Source organism: Cryptomeria japonica, chromosome 7, assembly GCF_030272615.1.
Source record: "Cryptomeria japonica chromosome 7, Sugi_1.0, whole genome shotgun sequence".
Classification (NCBI taxonomy): domain Eukaryota; kingdom Viridiplantae; phylum Streptophyta; class Pinopsida; order Cupressales; family Cupressaceae; genus Cryptomeria; species Cryptomeria japonica.
The window spans coordinates 317,891,649-317,914,507 of NC_081411.1; the positions used below are offsets into that span (position 1 = coordinate 317,891,649).

The window sequence follows — 22,859 nt, forward strand, 5'->3', positions numbered from 1 at the left end:
AGATACAAAGATCAAACCAGAAATATATAATGAACCAAAGCTGTCTGAGAATACAACTAATCTGGTTGAACAAAATGAAGTCGGTTTAAATGAAACACAATCAAGTGTTCATAATGAGGTTGCCATGGCCCTTGCCGCTACACTTATTGAGACTGATGGCAGGCAAAAGGAACCAGGAGCTTCCTCAAAATTAGATTATTCTATTGCAATTATAGATCAAGAACAAAAGCAGACAGAAATTCTGATTGGTGATGTTGAGGAAGAGAAGCGCCAAGAGGAAATTCAACAACAACCTCATCCTGCAGATCATATGGAAGCTGTAGAAATTGCACAAACTCTCTCATTGGATCAAGATTCGGGGAATGCAATTGTAGCAGTTTATAATACCTCAAAACTTTTGCCAGCTGATGATGATCAATACCAGCAATTGGCAAAAAAGATAATTCAGGAACCAATGTCAGATGCAAATAATGAACTCCTTGCACCAGAAGGCTCATTTACACAGGAGGCTCACGAAACATATCTTACCGCTCCAATTCCTGAAGATGCTACAGAAGTCTCAGCATTCGAGATGAGTGCAATGACTGATGAAAATACATCTAAAACTATTGAAACTAGGAACAACAATGTTTTGCAGAGAATGAGTAATACTGCATCTGAATTGTTTCAACAGGCTCACACTGCCATTACTGAAGTAGTCGAGATGAACATTGGAAATGAGACATGCAATGTAAAAAAAGAATCAGAACTTCAAGGTGTAAAGGAAGACAGCAGGGTGGAAAAAGAAAAGGATGAAGCGGAGACATTTCAAAGTGAAGAAAAGAAGCTCACTGAGGACAGCCTTCCACAAGCACCAATGTTCTCATCCATAGAAAGCTGTGAAGCATCTAAAAGCTCACTTCTAATTGAACTCCCCTCAAAAGAAGACTCGGTGAATATATTGCAATCTCAAACAGAAGATGAAGCTCATCCTAAGGAGTTGGCAAAAGAACCAACTTTGTACGACAGATCAAATGCAGAGGCAGAGTTTATGGTAGAAGCAAGTTCATTAACTGAAGAGGTGAGGGAGGTTCAAGTGATCCAACCAACAGTTGTTAACTCCACATCAGGTATCAACGAGACAGAAATGGGAGAGGGAACAGCAAATCTCATCTCAAGTTTAGAATTTCAGATAGCAGAACACATGCTGATATCACAAGAGGGGAAAGATGAAGAGATAAACCAGATTAAATACATAAACAAAGATGATGGAGGCCTTAAACAAGCATTAAATTTAGAGATTGCTGCATCTCAGAATGTGGACACATCAGAGAATGCCAATAAATTATCTTCAAATGAGAAGCAGTTATTTCATGTTCCAGAGGTAAATGAACCTATGCCAACTCAGGAAGAGGCTAGCACATCCATCTCACAGGATCGGGTCATAGTAAGTGATGATTTGACATCAGATGAGATAGATAATATTGATCATGCTTCTGTAACTGAAAATTTTGAATCTCCAGATAAAAAATTGAATTGTGAGACAGATATTGACAGTGTAGAAGAAGTGCTTCAGACCATGAAAGTAGCAACAGACATTGATCTCCAAGAGATAAATGAGAGTACAACTCAGCCAATGCAACATGGTGAATCCACTGTCAATGAGAACTCATCAGTTCTTTGTGATACGAACACTATTACTGATGGTGCTACAACAGTTGAATGCAAAGATGGAGAAGAGATAAATAAAAGTTCCCCAAGGTTTGAGCTTCCAATTCATACAGACAAGGAAGATGGTTATGTAGAAAAAATGATAGGACAAACAGAGGAGTGCCAAGTTCAAGAAATGAAGCTCTACGAGAATAACATTCTAGAAGGAAGTAAGTTGGAAACTGCAGCTAGTTCTGAGAATATTAAAGTTGTCCAGACTCAACCAGAGGAGGAAGAGAATATTAAATCACACATACAAGCGAACAATGCCCAATCAGAGCATTCAACTTCAGATAAAATTCAAACTGATTCTACAAGAGAAATGTTTCCACCAGCAACAGGTGATGAATCTCAAGGAAGGTCTGAAAGTGCAACATATATAGTTCAAGATAATGAACCTATTGGAACTGAGTATTTAGCAAATCATCAAAATGCAACTGCCAAAACACACAATGCTGAAACAGCTGAAAGTACAAGTGGACACGAAGAATCAGAAAGATCTCCTTTCTTGGAGCAATGGATGACACATGAGAAAGTTCTGGAACAAACGTCACAGCATCTTCCTCCTGATCTGGCACAACCTTTAGAGACGGTACATAAAGCTTCCTTGGATGAAGAATCATATGGTCAGGTTCCACGGGCTCAAGAGATCTCTGAAATTGTGCCATCTGAGGGAAGTGAACACCAGGAAGAATCAACAATTGTGGTCAATGTTGCTGCAGTGAGTGAGAAGGAAACTGCAAAGACTCCTGAATCACCGAGAGATTTAAGCCTTTCATTTGACAAGGAAGAAACCTCAAGCTTGCATGAAACCAACAAATTCAGTCTACTAGTTCCAATTACAGAAGTTGAAGTATCAAAAGCAGTTTCAACTTTTGATACAGGTGCAATGGCAGATGAACACAACTCTCTGGTTTTAGAAACAAGGAGTGATGATTTACTAGGAACCAACACTGCACATTCACCGGTTCAGCAGGAAGAAGCTACTTTAAATGTGCAAATGTCATATATAAAAGAATCAGTGGTTGTAGACAATGTTGCTACAGGAAGTGAGAAGGAAACTGCAAAGACTCCTGAATCACAAAAAGATTTGAAGTTTTCATTTGACAAGGAAGATGACTCCAGCATGCATGAAACTACTAAATCCAATCTACTATTTCCGATTAGTGAAGTTGAAGTATCACATGCTGTCTCAGCATTTGACACGGGTGCAATTACAGATAAGGACAGTTCTCCACCTATAGACGCAGGGAGCAATGACTTACTGAAAATATTCGACAATTCACTTGCCTTAGTTCAGGACACTGAAGCTACTCTACATGAGCAAATGTCATCTTTGGAAGATCCCACGGCCATGACCTATGTTGCTGCAGGGATTGAGAAGAAAACTGTAAGTGAGACTCCTGAACCAACAAAAGATTTATTGCCTTCACTTGAAAAGGAAGTATCCTCAAGCTCACATGAAGATGATAAATCCAATCTTGTAACTCCAATTCCTCAAGGACAAGAATTGGAAGCAGTTTCAGCCTTTGACACAGGTGCAGTGACAAATGAGGAGAGTATCTGCCTTTCAGTTACAAAAATGGAGAATAATAATTTGCAGGGTATGACTGATAATGCACCTGCCCTAGTCCGGCAGGGTGAAAGTACTCTAAATAAGCAAATGTCATCAACAGAAGACTCTGTAATTGTGACCAATGTTGTTACAGGGTTTGAGGAGGAAACTGTAAGCAAAATCCCTGAGTCAACAAGAGGTTTAAATAGTTCATTTGAAATGGAAGAAGCTTCAAGCTCATATACAACAGATGGATCTCATCTTATGGTTCAAGTTTTGGAAGTTGAATCATCAGAAGATGCCTTGGCCTTTGACATGGGTGCAATGACAAAAAATAATAATCCTCCAGTTATAGAATCAGGGAACGATGATATAGCGAGGATGAACAATGCTGGAACTGCACTGTCTCAGCAAGCTGAAACTATTCTACATGAGCAAAAGTCATCTGGGGAAAATTCAGTAGCTGTGAGCCATGTTGCTGCGGTTCCAGTTCCTAAAGTTGAAGAGTCAGAAGCAGTCTCAACCTTCAGCCAAGGTGCAACGACAAGGGATATTTATCCAGCTATAGATACAGGGAATAATGATTCAATGGAAATTCCAATCACTGTTCCAGTCCTCATTAAGCAAACTGAAGCTTCACAACATGAGCAAATGTCATCTACAAAAGATTCACTTTTTGTGACCCGTGAAGTTACAGGCATTGTGAAGGAAGTTGCAAATATTACTACTGAATCATCCAGAGATTTAAAGCTTTCGTTTGATGAGGAGAAAACCTCACGTTCACTTGAAACTGATGAATACAATATTACCATGCCAATTCCTAAAGTTGAAGCATCAGAATCCATCTCGGCTTTTGACACAGGTAAAATGACAGACAAGGAGAGTTCTCTAGTTATAGAAAGAGGCTATAATGATTTACTGGAAGCAGATGAGACTCTGCCCATCCTGGTTCAGCAAGTTGAAGCTACTCTACATGAGAAAACGTTATCAATAGAAGATGCAGTGATCATGAACCATTTTGCTGCAGGAAAAGGGGAAGCAACTGAAAGTGACACACTGGAAAAAGTGAAAGATTTACAGCTTTCAATTAATGAGGAAGAAGTTGCAAGCTCACATGAAACTGACAAGTCCAACCTTATGGTTCAAATTCAAGACACTCAAGCAACAGGAGCAATCTCAGTTTTTTATGCCAGTGCAATCACTGACAAGAATAATTCTCCTGTAATAGAATCGGGGAATTATGACTTACAAGGAATGACCAACACTACAACTATCCTGGTTCAGCAAGCTGAACTCGCTTCACTACAGAAAATGTCATTTGAAGAAGAGGCAATAGTTGTGACCCATGTTTCTGCAAGGATTGAGAAAAAAACTTCAAGTGACACTCCAGAATCAACAAGATGTTTACAGCTACCATTTGAAGAGGAAGATACCTCAAGCTCACATGAAACTGATGAATTTGAACTTGTGTCACTTCCAGATGACACAACACCAGGAGCAGACCCAACCTTTGACACAGGTGAAGGGGCAGATAAGGACAGTTCTCCAGTTATGGAAACAGGTAATAACAAATTACTCGTAATGACCAACACTGTAGATGACCTAGTCGTACAGACAGAAGCAGTTCACAGTGGACAAACATCCTCTATAGATAACACAGTAGTTGTGACCCAGTTTGCTTCAGGGATTGAAAAGGAAACTGCATGCAAGACTCTTGAATCAATGGGAGATTCACACATTTCATTTGAAGAGAAAGAAACTTCAAATTCATATGACATTGATACATCCCATCTTCCTGTTCCAATTCCACAATTAGCAGAATTGAAAGTTCCAGTCTTTGATGCAGATGCCATGGCTGATGAAAGAATTTCTCCAATTATAGAAACCAGGAATGATGATTCACAAAGATTGACTGCTGATTTACTGGTTCCTACCAACAACACACCTTGCCTAGATCACCAGGTTGAAGCTACTCTACATCAGAAAATGTCATCTATAGTAGAAGTCCCAGTAGATGAGACAAATGTTTCTGCCCAGATGTTGAAGGAAACTATAACTGAGACTACTGAATCAACAAGAGATTTACAACTTCCATTTAACGGGAAAGACAGCTTGTGTGAAATAGACAAATCCAATCCTGGGATCACAATTACAGAAGCTGAAGCATCAGAAGAAACCTCAGACTTTGACACAGTTGCAATGACAGACAAAAACATTTTTCCTGTTACAGAATCAGAAAATAATGATTCACTAGGAATGACTCACACCAAGACTGGTCTGGTACAGCAGGATGGAGATGCTCTACTTGGGCAAATGTCACATGTAGAAGACTCAAAGGTTGTGACCCAGGTTTCTGCAGAGATTGCTAAGGAAACTTCAAGTGAGATTCTCCAATCAACAAGAGACTTACAACTCCTAATTGAAGACAAAGAAACCTCAAGTTTGCAGGGAAATGAAAAATCCAGTCTAATGGCTCAAATTCCAGAAGTTGAAGAGGAAGAAGCCTCCAGATCACATGAAAATGATAAATCCAATCTTACAGTTCCAATTCTAGAAGTTGAAGAGGAAGATGCCTCAAGCTCAAGTGAAACTAATATATCCAATCTTACAATTCCAATTCCAGAAGATGTCTCAATTTTACACATGGGTGCAGACGCCACTGAGGATGGTTCTCTAGTTAGGAAAACAGAGAATAGCAAATTAGGGGGAGACACCAACACTGTGCCTGCCCTGGTTCCACAGACAGAAGCTACTCTAACTGGGCAGATGTCATCAACAGATAACTCAGTAGTTGTAACCCAAGTTGCTACAGGGGTTCAAAAGGAAACTGCAAATGAGACTCCTGAATCAATTGGAGATTTACATCATCCGTTTGAAGAGGAAGAAGACTCAAACTCATATGATATTGATAAATTCAATCTTGCAGTTTCAATTCTGGAAGTAGAAGCAACAGAATCAGCTTCCGCCATTGTCACAGATGCCATAACTGATAATGAAAATTCTCCAGATAAACAAACCAGGAATGATGATTCACTAGGACTTACTGATAATTTACAGGTTTTGACCAATATCAAGCCTGTCCTGGTTCAGCAGACTGACGACATTATAAATGAGCAAATATTGTCTATAAAAGACTCAGCAGTAGAGGAAAATAATGCTGCAAGGACTGAGAAGGAAACCATGAGTGAGACTATTGAATCAACAGGAGATTTAAAATTTTCATTTGAAAAGAAAGAAAGCTTGCATGAAATTGATAAATCCAATATTACAATTCCAATTCCAGAAGTCAAAGAATCAGAGCCAGCCCCAGCCTTTGAAATTGTTGCAGTGACAGACAAAATCATTATTCCTGCCATACAATCAGAAAATAATGATTTACTGGGAATGACCAACACCAAGACTGCCCTGGTTCAGCAAATTGGAGGTAGTCTCCTCGAGCAAATGACATATGTAGAAGAATCAATGGTTGTGACCCAAGTTTCTGCAGGGATTGTGAAGGAAACTTCAAGTGAGACTCTTGAATCAACAAGAGATTTACGACTTTCAGCTGAGGAGAAAGAAGCCTCAAGCTTGCAAGAATCTGACAAATCAAGTCAAATGTTTCAAATTCAACAAGCTGAAGAGGAAGATGCCTCAAGTTCATATAAATCTGAACTTATGACTCCAATTCCAGAAGCAATCTCAACGTTTGACATGGGTTCAGAGGCAGATAAGGACAGATCTCCAACTATGGAAATTGGGAGTGACAAATTAAAGAGGGTGACCAACACTGTGCCTGCCCTGGTCGCACAGGCAGAAGTTACTCTCAATGAAGATACCTCAGCCATAGATAACTTAATAGTTGTGACCCAAGTTACTACAGGGATTGATGAGGTTACTGCAAATGAGACTCACCAATCAGGGGGAGATTTACAGCTTCCATTTAAAGAGGAAGAAACCTCAAACTTGTATGAAATTGATAAATCCAATCTTGCAGTTCTGATCCCAGAATTAGAAGCAACAGAAGCTGTTTCAGCCTTCGACACTGGTGACATGACTCGTGAAGAAAGTTCGCCAGCTACAGAAACCAGCAGTCATGATTCACCGGAATTGACTAACGATTTACTGGTTCTGACCAATATTGAACCTGACCTGGTTCAGCAGACTAAAGCTACTCTACATGAGCAAATGTCTACTATAAAAGTACCAGTAGTTGAGATGCAAGATGCTGCAGCAAATGAGAAGGAAACTGTGGGTGAGATTCCTGAATCAACAGGAGATTTACAGCCTTCACTTGGAGAGAAAGAAAGTGTATGTGGAATTGATAAATCCAATATTACAGTTCTACTTTCAGAAGTTGAAGAATCAGTGGCAGCCACAGCCATTGAAACTGATGCAGTGACAGACAAAACCATTATTCCTGTTATACAATCAGAGAATAATGATTTAGTGAGAATGACCAACACTGAAACTGCCTTGGTTCAACAGAATGGAGCAACTCTTATAGAGCAAATGTCATGTGTAGAAGACCCAACGGTCATGACCCAAGTCTCTGCAGGGATTGGGAAGGAAACTTCAAGTAAAAATATTGAATCAACAAAAGATTTACAGCTTTCAGCCAAAGAGAAAGAAAGCTTGAGTCAAACTGATAAATCCAATGTTACAGTTCCATTTTCAGAAGTTGAAGAGTCAGAGGCAGACCAAGCCTCGGAAATTGATGCAGTGACAGACAAATTCATTACTACTGTCATTCAATCAGAGAATGATAATTTACTGGGAATGACCAATACCAAGACTGCCCAGGTTCAGAAGGATGGAGCTACTCTACTCGAGCAAATGTCATGTGTAGAAGACTCAATAGTTCTGCCCCAAGTCTCTGAAGAGATTGAGAAGGAAACTTCAAGTGGCACTCTTGAGTCGACAAAAGATTCACAGCTTTCAGTTGACAACAAAGAAACCTCAAATTTGCATGATTCTAATAAATCAAGTCAAATGTTTCACAATCCAAATGCTGAAGAGGAAGTTTCCTCAAGCTCACAAGAAATTGAGAAATTCGAACTTATTTCTCCGATTCCAGAAGATACAACATCAGAAGCAGTCTCAACCTTTGACATAAGAGCTGAGGCAAATCGGGAAGATTCTCCAGCTATGGAAACTGGGAATAACAAATTAGTGGGAGTGACCAACACTGTGCCTGCCCTGGTTGCACAGGCAGAAGTTACTCTAAATGATCAAGCATCAGCTGCAGATGACTCAATAGTTGTGACCCAAGTTGCTGCAGGAAATGAAGAGGAAAATCCAAGTGAGAATCGTCAATCAATGGAAGATTTACAGCTTTCATTTGAAGATAAAGAAGCCTCAAACCCATATGATGATAAATCCAATCTCAAAGTTTCAATTACTGAAGTGGAAGAAACAGAAGCAGTTTCCGCCTTTGATACAGATGCCATGACTCATGAGGTAAGCTCTCCAGTTATAGAAACTAGAAATGACGATTCACTAGGACTGAATGATGATTTACTGGCTCAGCAGGCTGAACCTACTCAGAATGAGCAAATGTCAACTATAGATGAATCGGTGGCTGAGACACATGAAGCCACAGGAACTAAGAAGGAAACTGTGAGTGAGACTCCTGAATTAACTAGAGATTTAAATCTTTCGGTTGAACAGGAAGAAAGCTTGCGTGAAATTGATAAATCTAATATTTCAGTTCCCATTTCTAAATTTGAAGAATTGGAAGCAGCCCCAGCCTTTGAAATGATTGCAGTGACAGATAATATCATCATTCCTGTTAGAGAATCAGAGAATAACAATCTACTAGAAATGAGCAACACCGAGACTGCCCTAGTTCACCAGGATCAAGCTACTATATTAGAGGAAATGTCATGTCTAGAAGATTCAATGGTTGTGACCCAAGTTCCTGCAAGGATTGGGAAGGAAGCCTCAACTGAAACTCTTGAATCAAAAAAAGATTTACAGCTTTCAGTTGAAGAAAAAGAAGCCTCAAGCTTTCATGAATCTGACAAATCAAGTCAAACGTTTGGAACTCCAGAGGTTGAAGAGGATGATTCCTTGAGCTCACAAGAAACTGAGAAATCCAAACTTCTGGTTTCTATTCCAAAAGATACAACATCAGAAACAGTCTCAGCCGATGACATAGGTGTAGAGGCATATCAGGACAGTTCTCCAGCTGTGGAAACTGGAAATAACAAATTAATGGGAGTGATTAACACTGTTCCTCTCCAGGTTGCACAGGCAGAAAATACTCTAAATGAGCAAACCTCATCTAAAGATGACTCAATTGTTGCGGCACAAGCTTCAGGGATTGATGAGGAAACTGCATGTGGGACTCCTCAAACACTGCAAGATTTGGAGCTTTCATTTGGTGAGGAAGCAGACCCAAAATCATTTGATATCAATAAATTCAATCTTGTGGTACCAATCACGGAAGTTGAAGAAACAAAAATAGTTTCAGCCTTTGATATAGTTGCCATGACTCATGAGGATAGTTCTCCAGTTACAGAAACAAGGAATGATGATTCACTGAGATTTACTGACGATTTACCGGTTCTAACCAGCCCTGGGCCTGCCTTGGTTCAGCAGTCTGAGTCTGCTCAACATGAGCAAATGTCGTCTATAGAAGAGTTAGTGGTTGAGACACATGATGCTACAGAGAATAATAAGGAAACTATGAGTGAGATTTCTGAATCAACTGGAGACTTAAAACTTTCTTCCGAACAGGAAGAAAGCTTGTGTGAAATTGATAAATCCTATATTACAGCTCCAATTCCAAAAGTTGAAGCATTAGAGGCAGCCCCAGCCTTTGAAATGACTGCAATGACAGACGATATCATTATTCCTGTTGGAGAATCAGAGAATGATGATTTACTAGAAGTGAGCAACCCCGAGACTGCCCTGGTTCACCAGGATCCGGCTACCCTTTTGGACCAAATATCATGTGTAGAAGACTCAATGGTTGTGACCAATGTTTCTGCAGGGATTGGGAAGGACACTTCAAGCGAGACACCAGACTCAACAAGAGATTTACAGCTTTCATTTGAAGAGAAAGAAGCCTCAATCTTTTATGAATCTAACAAATCAAGTCAAATGGTTCAAATTCTAGAAGTTGAAGAGGAAGATACCTTGAGCTCACATGAAACTGATAAATCTGAACTTCTAGTTCAGATTCCAGAAGATACAACACCAGGAGCACTGTCAACCATTGACATAGATGCAGGAGTACATCAGGACGAGTCTCCATGTATGGAAACTGAGAATAACAAATTAGTGGGAGTGATCAGCACTGTCCCTGCCCTTGTTGCACAGACACAAACTACTTCTCTAAATGAGCAAACCTCATATACAGATGACTCAGTAGCTGTGACAAATGTTGCTGCAGGAATTGAAGAGGAAACTGCAACTGAGACTCTTCAATCGACTGGAAATACACAGCTTTCATTTGCAGAGGAAGAATCTTCACACTCATATGACAATGGCAAATCCAATGCTGTGGTTCCAATTCTGGAAGTAGAAGCAGCCAAAGCAGTTTCAGCCATTGACACATGTGCCATGACTCATGAGAAAATTTCTCCTGTTATGGAAATCAAGAATGATGGTACACTGGAATCGGCTGATGATTTACTGGTTCCAATCAACACTAAGCCTGCCCCGATTCGGCAGGCTGAAGCTACTCCACATGAGCAAATACCATTGATAGAAGAATTGGTGGTTGAGACACATGATGCTACAGGGACCGAGAAGGAAACTGAGAGGGAGACTCCTGGATCAACTAGAGATTTACAGCTTCCATTTGAACAGGAAGTAAGGTTGTGTGAAATTGTTAAATCCAATATTACAGTTCCAATTCCAGAACTTGAAGCATCAGATGCAAACCCAGCCTTTGCAGTGATTGCAGTGACAGATAATACCATTCTTCCTGTTGGAGAATCAGACAATAACAATTTACTAGAAATGCCTGTTCCAAAAACTGCCCTAGTTCCCCAGGATCGAGCTACTCTTTCAGACCAAACATCATGTGTAGAAGACTCAATGGTTCTGACCAATGTTTCTGCAGGGATTGGGAAGGACACTTTGAGCAAGACTGCAGACTCAACAAGAGATTTGCAGCTTTCAATTGAAGAGAAAGAAACCTCAAGTGAATCTGACAAATCAAGTCAAATGGTTCAAGTTCCAGAAGTTGAAGAGGAAGATACCTTGAACTCACATGAAAGTGATAAATCTGAACTTGTAGCTCGGATTCCAGAAGATACAACATTAGGATCAGTGCAAACCATTGACATTGCTGCAGAGGCAGATCAGGATGAGTCTCCATCTATAGAAACTGAGAATAACAATTTAGAGGGGGTGATCAACACTGAGCCTGCCCTTGTTGCACAGACAGAAACTACTACTCTAAATGAGCAAACCTCATCTATAGATGACTCAGTACTTGCAACACAAGTTGCTGCAGGACATGAAAAGGAAACTGTGACTGAGACTCCTCAATCGATGGGAAATATACCACTTTTGTTTGCAGAGGAAGAACCCTCACAATCATATGACAATGGTAAATTCAATGCTGCAGTTCCAGTTCTGGAAGTAGAAGCAGCAGAAGCAGTTTCAGCCATTGACACGTGTGCCATGACTCATGAGAAAAGTTCTCCTGATATAGAAATAAAGAAAGATGACACACTGGAATTGACCGATGATTTACTGGTTCTGACCAACACTCAGCCTGCCCTGATTCAGCAGGCTGAAGCTACTCCACATGAGCATATACAATCGGTAGAAGAGTCAGTGGTTCAGACACATGATGCTACAGGGACTGAGAAGGAAACTATGAGGGAGACTCCTGGATCAACTAGAGATTTACAACTTCCATTCAAACAGGAAGAAAGATGGTGTGAAATTGATAAATCCAATATTACAGTTCCAATCACAGAAGTTGAAGCACTAGAGGCAACCTCAGCCTTTGAAATGATTTCAGTGACAGAAAAATACATTATTCCTGTTGAAGAATTGGAGAACAATGATTTACTCGAAATAAGCAACACTAAGATTGCCCCAGTTCACCAAGATAAAGCTACTTTTTTAGACCAAATATCATGTGCAGAAGGCTCAATGGTTGTGACCGGCGTTTCTGCAGGCATTGAGAAGGACAATTCAAGTAAGATTCCTAACTCAACAAAAGATTTACAGCTTTCGGTTGAAAAAAAAGAAGCCTCAAGCTTGTATGAATCTGACAAATCAAGTCAAATAGTTCAAATTCCAGAAGTTGAAGAGAATGATACAACATTGGGAGCAGTTTCAACCATTGACATAGCTGCAGAGACAGATCGGGATGATTCTCCAGCTACAGAAAATATAGCTGCAGAGACAGATCGGGATGATTCTCCGGCTACAGAAAATGAGAATAACAAGTTAGTGGGGGTGATCAACATCGTGCCTATCCTTGTTACACAGACACAGGCTGCCCTAGATGATGAAACCCCATCTATAGAGGACTCAGTGGTTGAGACACAAGTTGCTTCAGGGATTGAGGAGGAAATTGTACATGAAACTCTTCAGTCAATGGGAAATTTACAGCTTTCATTTGAAGAGGAAGAAACCTCACACTCACATGATATTGGTAAATCCAATCTTGAGGTGCCAATTCCAGAAGTAGAAGCAACAGAAGCAGTTTCAGCCTTTGACACAGATGCCATAACTCATGAGGAAGGTTTTCCTGTTATAGAAATCAAGAATGATGATGCACTAGAATTGACTGATAATTTGCTTGTTCTGACCAACACTGAGATTGGCCTGATTCAGCAGGCTGAATCTACTCCAGATGAGCAAATACCATCTATAGAGGAGGCATTGGTTGAAACACATGATACTACAGGAACTGCGAAAGAAACTGTGAGCGAGATTCCTGGATCAACTAGAGATTTACAACTTTCATTCAAACAGGAAGAAAGCTTGTATGAAATTGATAGATCTAATATTACAGTTCCTCTTCCAGAAGTTGAAGCATCAGAGGCATCCCCAGCCTTGAAAATTAGCAACCCTGAGACTGCCCTGGTTCAGCAAGATAAAGCTACTGTCTTAGACGAAATATCATGTGTAGAAGACTCAATTGTTATGACTAATGTTTCTGACGGGACTGGGAAGGACACTTCAAGCAAGCCTCCTGACTCAACAAGAGATTTACAGCTTTCAGTTGAAGAAAAAGAAGAGGCCTCAAGCTTGAATGAATCTGACAAATCAGGTCAAATGGTTCAAAATCCAGAAGCTGATAAATCCGAACTTATTGATCAGATTTCAGAAGATACAACGTTAAGAGTAGTGTCAACCATTGACATGGCTGCAGGGTCAGATCAGAATGATTCTCCAGTTATGGAAAATGACAATGATGTATTGGTGGGAGTGACCAACACTGTGCCTGCCTTCATTACACAGACAGAAACTACTCTAAATGAGCAAACCTCATCTATAGATGACTCGGTAACTAAGACACAAGTTGCTGCAGAGATTGAAGAGGAAACTGCAAGGGAGACTCAATCAATGGGAAATTTACAGCTTTTGCTTGAAGAGGAAAAAATCTCACACTCATATGATATTGGTAAATCCAATCTTGAGGTTCCAATTCCAGAAGTAGAAGCAACAGAAGCAGTTTCGGCCTTTGACACGATTGCCATGACTCATGAGGAATGTTCTCCTGTTATAAAAATCAGGAATGATAATACACTGGAACTGACTGATGATTTACTGGTTCTCACTGAGCTGGCCCTGATTCAGCATACTGAAGCTACCCCACATGAGCAAATGCCACCTAAAGAAGAGTCGTTGGTTGCGACACATGATGCTACAGGGACTGAGAAGGAAACTGTGAGTGAGACTCCTGGATCAACTAGAGATTTACAACCTCCATTCAAACAAGAAGAAAGGTTGTGTGAAATTGATGAATCCAATATTACAGTTCCAATCCCAGAAGTTGAAGCATTAGAGCCTGCCTCAACCTTTGAAATGATTTCAGTGACAGATAAAACCATTATTCATGTTGGAGAATCAGAGAACAATGATTTACTAGAAATGAGCAACACCGAGACTGCTCTATTAGAGAAAATTTCCTGTGTAGAAGACTCAATGGTTATGACCCATGTTTCTGCAGGGATTGAGAAGGACATTTCAAGTGAGAGTCCTTACTCAACAAGAGATTTAGAGCTTTCAGTTAAAGAGAAAGAAATTTCAAGCTTGCATGAATCTGACAAATCAAGTCAAACAGTTCAAATTCCAGAAGACACGACAATAGAAGCAGAGACAACCTTTGCCATGTCTGCTGAGGTAGATCAGAACAGTTCTCCAGATATGAGAACTGAAAATAACAAAGCAGTGGAAGTGACCAAAACTGTGCCTGCCCTGGTTGCACAGGCAGATGCTAATCTGAATGAACAAATCTCATCTATAGATGATTCAATAGTTGTGACCAAAGTTGCTTCACAGGTTGAAGAAGAAACTGCAAGTGAGACTCTTCATTCAAAGGAAGATTTACAGCTTTTGTTTGAAAAGAAAGAAGCTTCAAGCTCATATGAGATTGATAAATCCAATCTTGCAGTTCTAATTCCAGAAGCAGTTTCAGCCTTTGAAATGGACACCAAGGCTCAAAAGGAAAGGTCTTCAGTTAAAGAAACCATGAATGATGATCCACTGGATTTGATTGATGATTACTTGGCTATGACCAACATCAAGCCTACCCTTGTTCAGCAGGCTGAACCTACTTTACATAAACAGATGTCACCTGTAGAAGAATCAGTTTTTGAGACACATGAAGCTGCAGAGACTGAGAAGGAAACTGTGACTGTGAATCCTGACTCAACAGGAGACTTACAACTTTCATTTGAACAAGAAAAAGGCATGTGTGAAATTGATAAATCCAACATTGCAGTTCCAATAGCAGAAATTGAACCATCAGAGGCAGACCCATTTGAAATTGTTGCAGTATCAGATAAAATCAATATTCCTACTATAGAATCAAAGAATAATGATTTACTCGAAATGACCAACATGGAGACTGCCCTGGCTCAGCAGGATGGCGCTACTCTATTCAAGCAAACATTGTGTGTAGAAGACTCAATGGTTGTAACCTATATTTCTGCAGAGATTGGAAAAGACAGTTCAAATGAGATTCCTGAATCAACAAGAGATTTACAGCTTCCAGTGGATGAGGAAGAAAAGTCAAGCTTGCATGAATCTGACAAATCAAGTCAAATGGTTCAAATTAAAGAAGATGAAGAGAAAGATGCCTCAAGCTCATCAAAACTTATAGTTCCGATTCCAGAAAATACAAAATTTGGAGCAGTGTCAACCTCTGAAACAGGTGCAGAGGCAGATGAGGACAGTTCTCCAGCTATGGAAACTCAGAATAACAAATTAGTGGGAGTGACAAACACTGTACCTGCCCTAGTTGCACAGGCAAAAATTACTCTAAATGAGCAAACTTCAGATGTAGATGACTCAATAGTTGTGACCAAATTTGCTTCAGGGATTGAAGAAGAAACTGCAAGAGAGACTCCTCAATCGATGGGAGATTCGCATCTTCTATTTGAAGAGAAAGAAGCCTCGAACTCATTTAATACTGATAAATCCAATCTTCTGGTTCTGATTTCAGAAGCAGAAGCAACAGAAGGTCTGTCGACCTTTGACACAGATGCCACGACTTGCAAGGAAAGTTCTCCAGTTATAGAAATCAGGAATGATGATCCACTACAATTGATTGATGATTACCTGGTTCTGAACAAAACTGAGCCTGCCCTGGTTCAGCAGGCTGAAGCTACTCTGCAAGAGCAAATGTCATATATAGAAGAGCCAGTAGTTGAGACACATATTGCTGCAGCAACCGAAAAGGAAACTATGACTGAGAATTGGGAATCAACAGGAAGTTTACAGCCTTCACTCAGAGAGGAAGAAGGCATGTGTGAAATCAATATATCCAATATTGTAGTTTCTGTTCCAGAAGTTGCACCATCCAAGGCAGCCCCATTTGAAATGGTTGCAGTGACAGAAAAAATCATTATTCCTGTTATAGAATCAAAGAATAATGATTTGCCAGAAATGACCAACACAGAGACTGGCTTAATTCAGAAGGATGGAGCTACTCTGTCTGAGCAAATGTCTTGTGTAGAAGATTCAATGGTTGTAACCCATATTTCTGCAGAGATTGGGAAGGAAACATCAAGTGAGATTCCTGAATCAACAAGAGATTTACAGATAGCAATTAAAGATATAGAGGCCTCAAGCTGGCATGAATCTGTCAAATCAAGTCTACAAACTCAAATTCCAGATGTTGAAGAGGAAGATACCTTGAGCTCACATGATATAAATAAATCTGAACTTATGGTTGAAATTCCAAAAGATACAACATCAGAAGCGGTCTCAACCTTCGACATAGGTGCAGGGGCCAATCAGGGCAGTTCTCCAGCTATGGAAACTGAGAATAACAAATTAGGGGGAATAACCAGCACTTTGCCTGCTCTGGTTGCACAGGCAGAAATTACTCTAAATGAGCAACCCTCATCCATGGATGACTCAACAGTTGCGGCCCATATTGCTACAGCAATTGAAAAGGAAATTGCAAGTGAGACTCCTCAATCAATGGGAGATTTGAGGCTTTTATTTGAAGAGAAAGAAGCCTCAACCTCATCTGATATCGATAAATCCAATCTTGCAGTTTCCATTCCAGAAATAGGAGCAACAGAAGCATTTTCTGCCCTTGGCAAAGGAGCCATGAGTCCTGAGAAAAGTTCTCCAGATATAAAAACCAGGAATGATGATCCACTGAAATTCACTGATGATTCACTGGTTCTGACAAACTCCAAGCCTGCGCTATCTCAGAAGGCTGAAGCTACTCTACATGAGCAAACATCATCTGTAGAAGAGCCAGTAGTTGAGACACATATTGCTGCAACAACTGAGGAGGAAACTGTGACTGAGAATCCTGATTCAACAGGAGATTTACAACTTTCACTCGAAAATGAGGAAAGATTGGGTGAAATTGATAAATCCAATGAGAAAAGTTCTCCAGTTATAGAACCCAGAAATGATGATTCAGTGGGATTGCCCGATGATTTACTGGTTCTGATCAACACCAAGGATGCCCCAGTTCAGAAAGCTGAAGCTACTATTCATGAACAAATGTTGTTGATAGAAGACTCGGTAGTTGACAAACATACTGCTGCAGCCACTGAGAAGGAAATTGAGAATGAGACTCCTGAATCAGCAGAAGATTTGCAACTTTTGGAGAAAGATGGATTGTGTGAAATTGATAAATCCAATGTTACAGTTGTAGTACCAGAAGTTGAAGCAACAGAAGCTGCCCCAGAATCTAATGTGCTTGCAGTCCCAGAGATAAATGTTGTTCCTGTTACAAAATTGGAGAATAATGATATACTGAGAATGACCAACACTGAAACTGCCCCAATTCAGCTGGATGGAGCTTCTCTACTTGAGCAAATGTTGCATACCGAAGACCCAATGGTTGTAACCCATGTTTCTGCAGGGATTTGAAAAGAAACTTCAATTGAGACTCTTGAATCTGCACAAGATTTACAGCCTTCATTCAAAGAGAAAGAAGTCCCAGGCTTGCATGAATCTGACAGATCCAATCTAGTGGTTCAAATTCCAGAAGTTGAAGAGAAAGATGCCTCAAGCTCACATAAAGTTGAAGCAGATGATTTTTCTAAGTTCTTCCATTACCAACCATGATAAAATAGGATAAAGTAAAAGTCCATAAAGATAAGCTTGATAATTAGTGTCTGCAACAGGTATCTGTATATAGTGCAGATTCTTCTGATTGCATAGAAATATCTTCAAAGATAGAATGCAAGTCATCCAACCCAAAGGGATAATGGTTTGAAGACTATAAGCTATAATACCAGAGATATAAACCAGTTTCAATTTGAGAAACCCAGTGAAGCACTCCTGAAAGAGAAATCAGTGTATCAGTTCATGGGATTTCGTGAAAGCATACTAAGTTTGTGTCCTGCAATGCTGCTCTATCAGTCTGCTTCTCTAAACTTAAGTCCTTTAGAATGACAGGAACGAGAAGCTGCTTATAGCTACTCTACTGGTGTGTATGTCCTATTATCTTGGTAGTAAATAAATAAGAAAACTGTATATGGTTCCAGTTTAATGCAACGAAGTCTACTTATCTGAGTGTTTTATAGATATTAATTAGCATGAACATATTTAATCCAGTAGTAGCTAGTCCACACATAAATCTACTAGCAGACAATTGGTTTGATGTCTATCTATTGTCTATCTAAATGAATTTAGCATTTCAAATCAATCATAGTATGCATATCTGGATAAAATACGATGATGGCACAATTGAATACTTCTATAACACTATCTTACAGACAGGATCAGGCAGAAAGAATATCAATAGAGGCATCTAGGATTGCTAATTATAACTGATGGATCTAGAATTCAAGAACCTGTAAGGAACTTCTGTACTCAAAAGAATCACAGAAGCACTACTATACTCCAAACCCCTGAAGCACATCTTTAAGTCCCATATCCTTGAAGCTTGAGCATGCACCTAACAGAGTGGAGCAAAATCCCCTTACTGAGTACCTAAAGGTGAGGTTATTGAGATTTTACTGTTCAAAAGTCTTAGGTAGTTACATTTGCATTTTATTTTTATTTTTTTACATAAATTCCATCTCGCATGGACTTCCTTCTCTTTTGGGATCTGCGTTTGCCCCCAGATGGAGAAATTCTATCTATAGGAGTTTTGAAATTCCATGTCCTGATAAAGCATTTGTTAGCATTTGAGCCCCAAGTCGCATTAACGAAAAGCAAATTTCAAAATAGAACGAATTTGATGATTTTGCAAAAATCAATTATGTAGTGCAAACAAGCATGTAGCTCAGTCCAAGGGATAAAGACTGTAAATAGTAAAGATACATTTACATTTATAAGAGTCCGACTCGGGTTCAAATTTCCCTCATGTCAATAAGGCAACCCGCAGTATCCGCGGACATGTAGCGAGGGTGTGAGAGAATAAATGTGAGGGACATTTAAATCTGACCTGCGTTTAACCGTACATAATCATTCAATAATTTCATTTATTAATAAAAAGTAAAACAAGCCAATAAAGGTATTCCCTTCTGTTATAGAAATTCCATTAGCAGACCCCAGATATTTTGTCAGAGCTTTACCTGGGTTCAACTGCACACAAATGTTCAACTATTTTGCTCATTGGTAAACAAGTGAAGCTTGCCAATGTAGGTCTGTCTTTAAGTTATGGAGATTCCATTAGCAAACCTCAAAAGATTTGTCAGAGATTTACCTGGGATTTCCTCGTAATAGTTAATTGTTGTGCAATTTTCAGTTCCAACCATGAATTCGCAAATTTTGGGTGTTTTCCATTTCAAGGATTACGTTTAGTATCAGGATGGTGAAGCGCGTGGTTATTTCAATTTTGATCCCTGTAAATCAACTGCATTCCAAATAATGGCAAGTCGGGCCTACTTATCTAAAAATTTCATGGCCACTCCCAAATTCAAGCAAAAACACAACATATAATTATCAAACAACATCCGAGCTGAAATTCACATGGACCAAAGAAGTAAGCAGTTACGGTTGGGTTACCTCTGCCCCTTTAGGATTATCCGGATTTATCCTCGCATCTGCTCTTGGCCCCTTACCACATCGAAGGAGACGTCCGCGGGAAGGAAAAGAGCTTTGAAAACAAAACCCCATCAAAGAATGCCAAAAATATATTTGCGCAAATGAATGAGAGGCAAAATTTGGGTATTAAATACTAATTGCACTTTGGTGTGCATGGGTATGTCAAATTGGTGTGGAATGTTGGAAAAAAAATTGGTCTATTTTTTGCATAAATTTGGGTAGTACATAAGGTCAATTGGTAGGTTATGATGTTGTTTGTGCAACAAATGCCTCAATAGAGAAGTGATAGATTCAAATCAACTAAATCAACTATGCATCAACTTACAAGGATCCACTCATAACTAAAACAAACCTTTGAATTGAGAAGATAAACTAGCTTCATTACCAACAGGATCATGTTATGATTGCAATTGGATGAGAGGGATAGCGAGGTAGAGATATCGCTAGAAAGAGGGAGAGATGGAGGGAGGAACAACAAGAGAGAGATAGGTAAAGATATAGAGATAGAGAAGAAGATAGAGATATAGATAGAGCTAGAGATATAAATGGAGAAAGAGGAGAGGAAGATGGAGAGAAGGGAAACATGGAGAGATAAAGAGAGAGAGGAGAGAGGAATAGATAGAGATGGATCAGGAAAATAAATAGAGACAGCGGGAGGGAGAGATAGAAACATAAAAATAGAGATAGGAAATGATATAGAGAGAGAGAGAGGAAGAGATATAGTGATTGAGAGAGATAGAGAGAAAAATGGATAGAGATAGAGGGATAGATGAAAGAAAAAATGTGGAGAGATAGATATACAGAAGAAAAGAGATATAGATATAGAGATCTAAAAAGAGGGAGAATGAGAGAGAGAGGGGGGGAGAGAGATGGATAGATAAAGGGAGATATGTCTGGAGATAGAGTGGGGGAGGAGGAAGATAGAGTGACAAATGAAGATGTAGTGAGAGAGGAAGAGGGAAAATATAGATAGAGAGATAGAGGGAGGTAGAGGGAGAGATAAAGATAGAAAGATAGGGGGATAGGGGGATAGAGAGATCTATAAAGGAAGAGCATGAGATAGACAGATGGAGATATAGAGGAGATATAGAGGAGGGGGAGATGGGGAGAGATAAAGAGATGGACAAATGGAGAGAACTAGAGATAGACAAATAGAGATGGAGAGAGGGTTAGATAAATGGGGAAAGATAGAGGGAGAGATAGACATATATTGAAAGAGAAAGAGAGATATATAGAGACATACAGGAAGAGAAAGGGGGAGAGAGAGAGAGGTAGATATAAAAAGATAGATAGGGGGATGGGGAGGGAATGACGGAGGGAGAGATGGGGAAAAGTATAGAGGAGGGGGAACCAAATGGAGGGAGGGCCGAAAGAGAGAGATTTCAATATGTAGAGAGGGAGAGGGAGAGATATAGATAGAGGCACATATAGAGATATGGAGAGGGATAGGTAAAGATATATTTGGAGAGATAGGGAGAGAGATGGAGATATAAGGAGATAGGAGTAGAGAAAGATATGGATATAAAGAGATAGAGAGGATAGAGATAAATAGACAGGGGGATAGGGAGTGATAAGATACAAGGGAATATAGATAGACATAGAGGGATAGGGAGAGATAGAGATATACGTATGGAAAGAGATAGAGAGAGAAGGAGAAAGAGAGATAGAGAGATAGATAAATAGAGATATCACACAAGAGAAAGGTAGAGATAATGATATATAAATGGAGAGGAGAGAGATATATATGGAGATAGAGATAGAGGGGGTAAGAGTGAGAGAGAGAGAGGTGACAAAGACAAGTAATAGGGATAAATATTTAGAGAGAGGGAGAGAGAGATGGAGAGGGGGAAAGGTAGAGATAGAGATAGGGAGGGAGAAATTGTGTGTGTGTCTGTCTGTCTGTTAGAGAAAGGAGAAGTGGAGAGATATAAAAGAGGGAGTGATAGGGAGAGTGGGAGAGAGGAGGAGCTAGGGATAAAAAGAGGGAGGGGATATGTAGGAATAGAAAGAGGTAGAGATAGGTATAGAAAAGAAAGATAAAGTAGATATAACTTGTGAAATATAAAGGGGGTGATAGAGAGGGAGAGACGGGAGGAGAGAGAAAGAGGGAGAGGGAGAAATAGAGATTAAAAAAAGGGTGACAATGAGAGAAGGGGAGATTAGGGTAGCATGTCATTTGATTATTATATCCATCTCTATCTCTCTCCCCTATCTACATCTCCTTACCTCTCGCTGCATCTCTCTCTCTCTCTCTCTCTCTCTCTCTCTCTCTCTCTCTCTCTCTCTCTCTCTCTCTCTCTCTCTCTCTCTCTCTCTCTCTCTCTCTCTCTCTCTCTCCAAGGATCCACATGTGCAGACACCTAAATTTGATTAATTACTTTAATTGAATTTAGTTGTCTTAGTCACATTTATTAATTAAATAATTACATGTTATTTAATTAATTAATGGCATCCCCTAGCTATAATTAATTTAACTAATTAAGCTACACCTTATTATTAATTAATTAATGTATCTTGTTGATCATTTAACTAATTAATTCCCCCCTTTTCTTCTATTAAATAAAATAAATACATTTATTATTATTTTTAATTCACTTTGTCATTCTTCTTTATTCCCTATTTTGTATTAAATAATTCAAATTTATCCTATTTGGAGCACATGGCTCCTAACTTTAACCTCTCTTTAACCCTTCCTCTAATCCTAACCCCCTAACTAACCCATGGTTGCTAACCAACCTTATCCTCTTAGCCAACCCTATCCAAATATGTGCACATTCCCCATTTTAACAAATTTGGAAAAGAATCTAATTTGTGTGTGTCTTACTCCCAAATGGACATGTTGCCTCTCTTCCACTTGTCATTGTATGCATTAACACTTGGCCTCCAAGAGGGCAATTGTCACCATTTTCCTTGCCACTTGGCTTCACAGAGAAAAGTGGCACATTTTGAAGCCTCCTTCATCCCT

At 39.6% G+C, this 22,859-nt stretch overlaps 2 protein-coding genes across 2 annotated transcripts in view; one reads left to right on the plus strand and one right to left on the minus strand.

Annotated features, from left to right (window-relative positions):
- On the plus strand, positions 1-18,397 carry LOC131856719 (uncharacterized). The gene has a single exon (XM_059208617.1). The coding sequence runs from the start codon at positions 125-127 to the stop codon at positions 17,765-17,767; it is 17,643 nt and encodes a 5,880-aa protein (XP_059064600.1). The 5' UTR covers positions 1-124; the 3' UTR covers positions 17,768-18,397.
- Positions 17,875-22,859, minus strand: part of LOC131856720 (uncharacterized) — a 12,627-nt gene continuing 7,642 nt past the window's right edge. The window contains exon 2 of the mRNA XM_059208618.1: positions 17,875-17,946. Coding sequence (XP_059064601.1) covers positions 17,875-17,946 — 72 coding nt within the window. The remainder of the gene's footprint in view (positions 17,947-22,859) is intronic.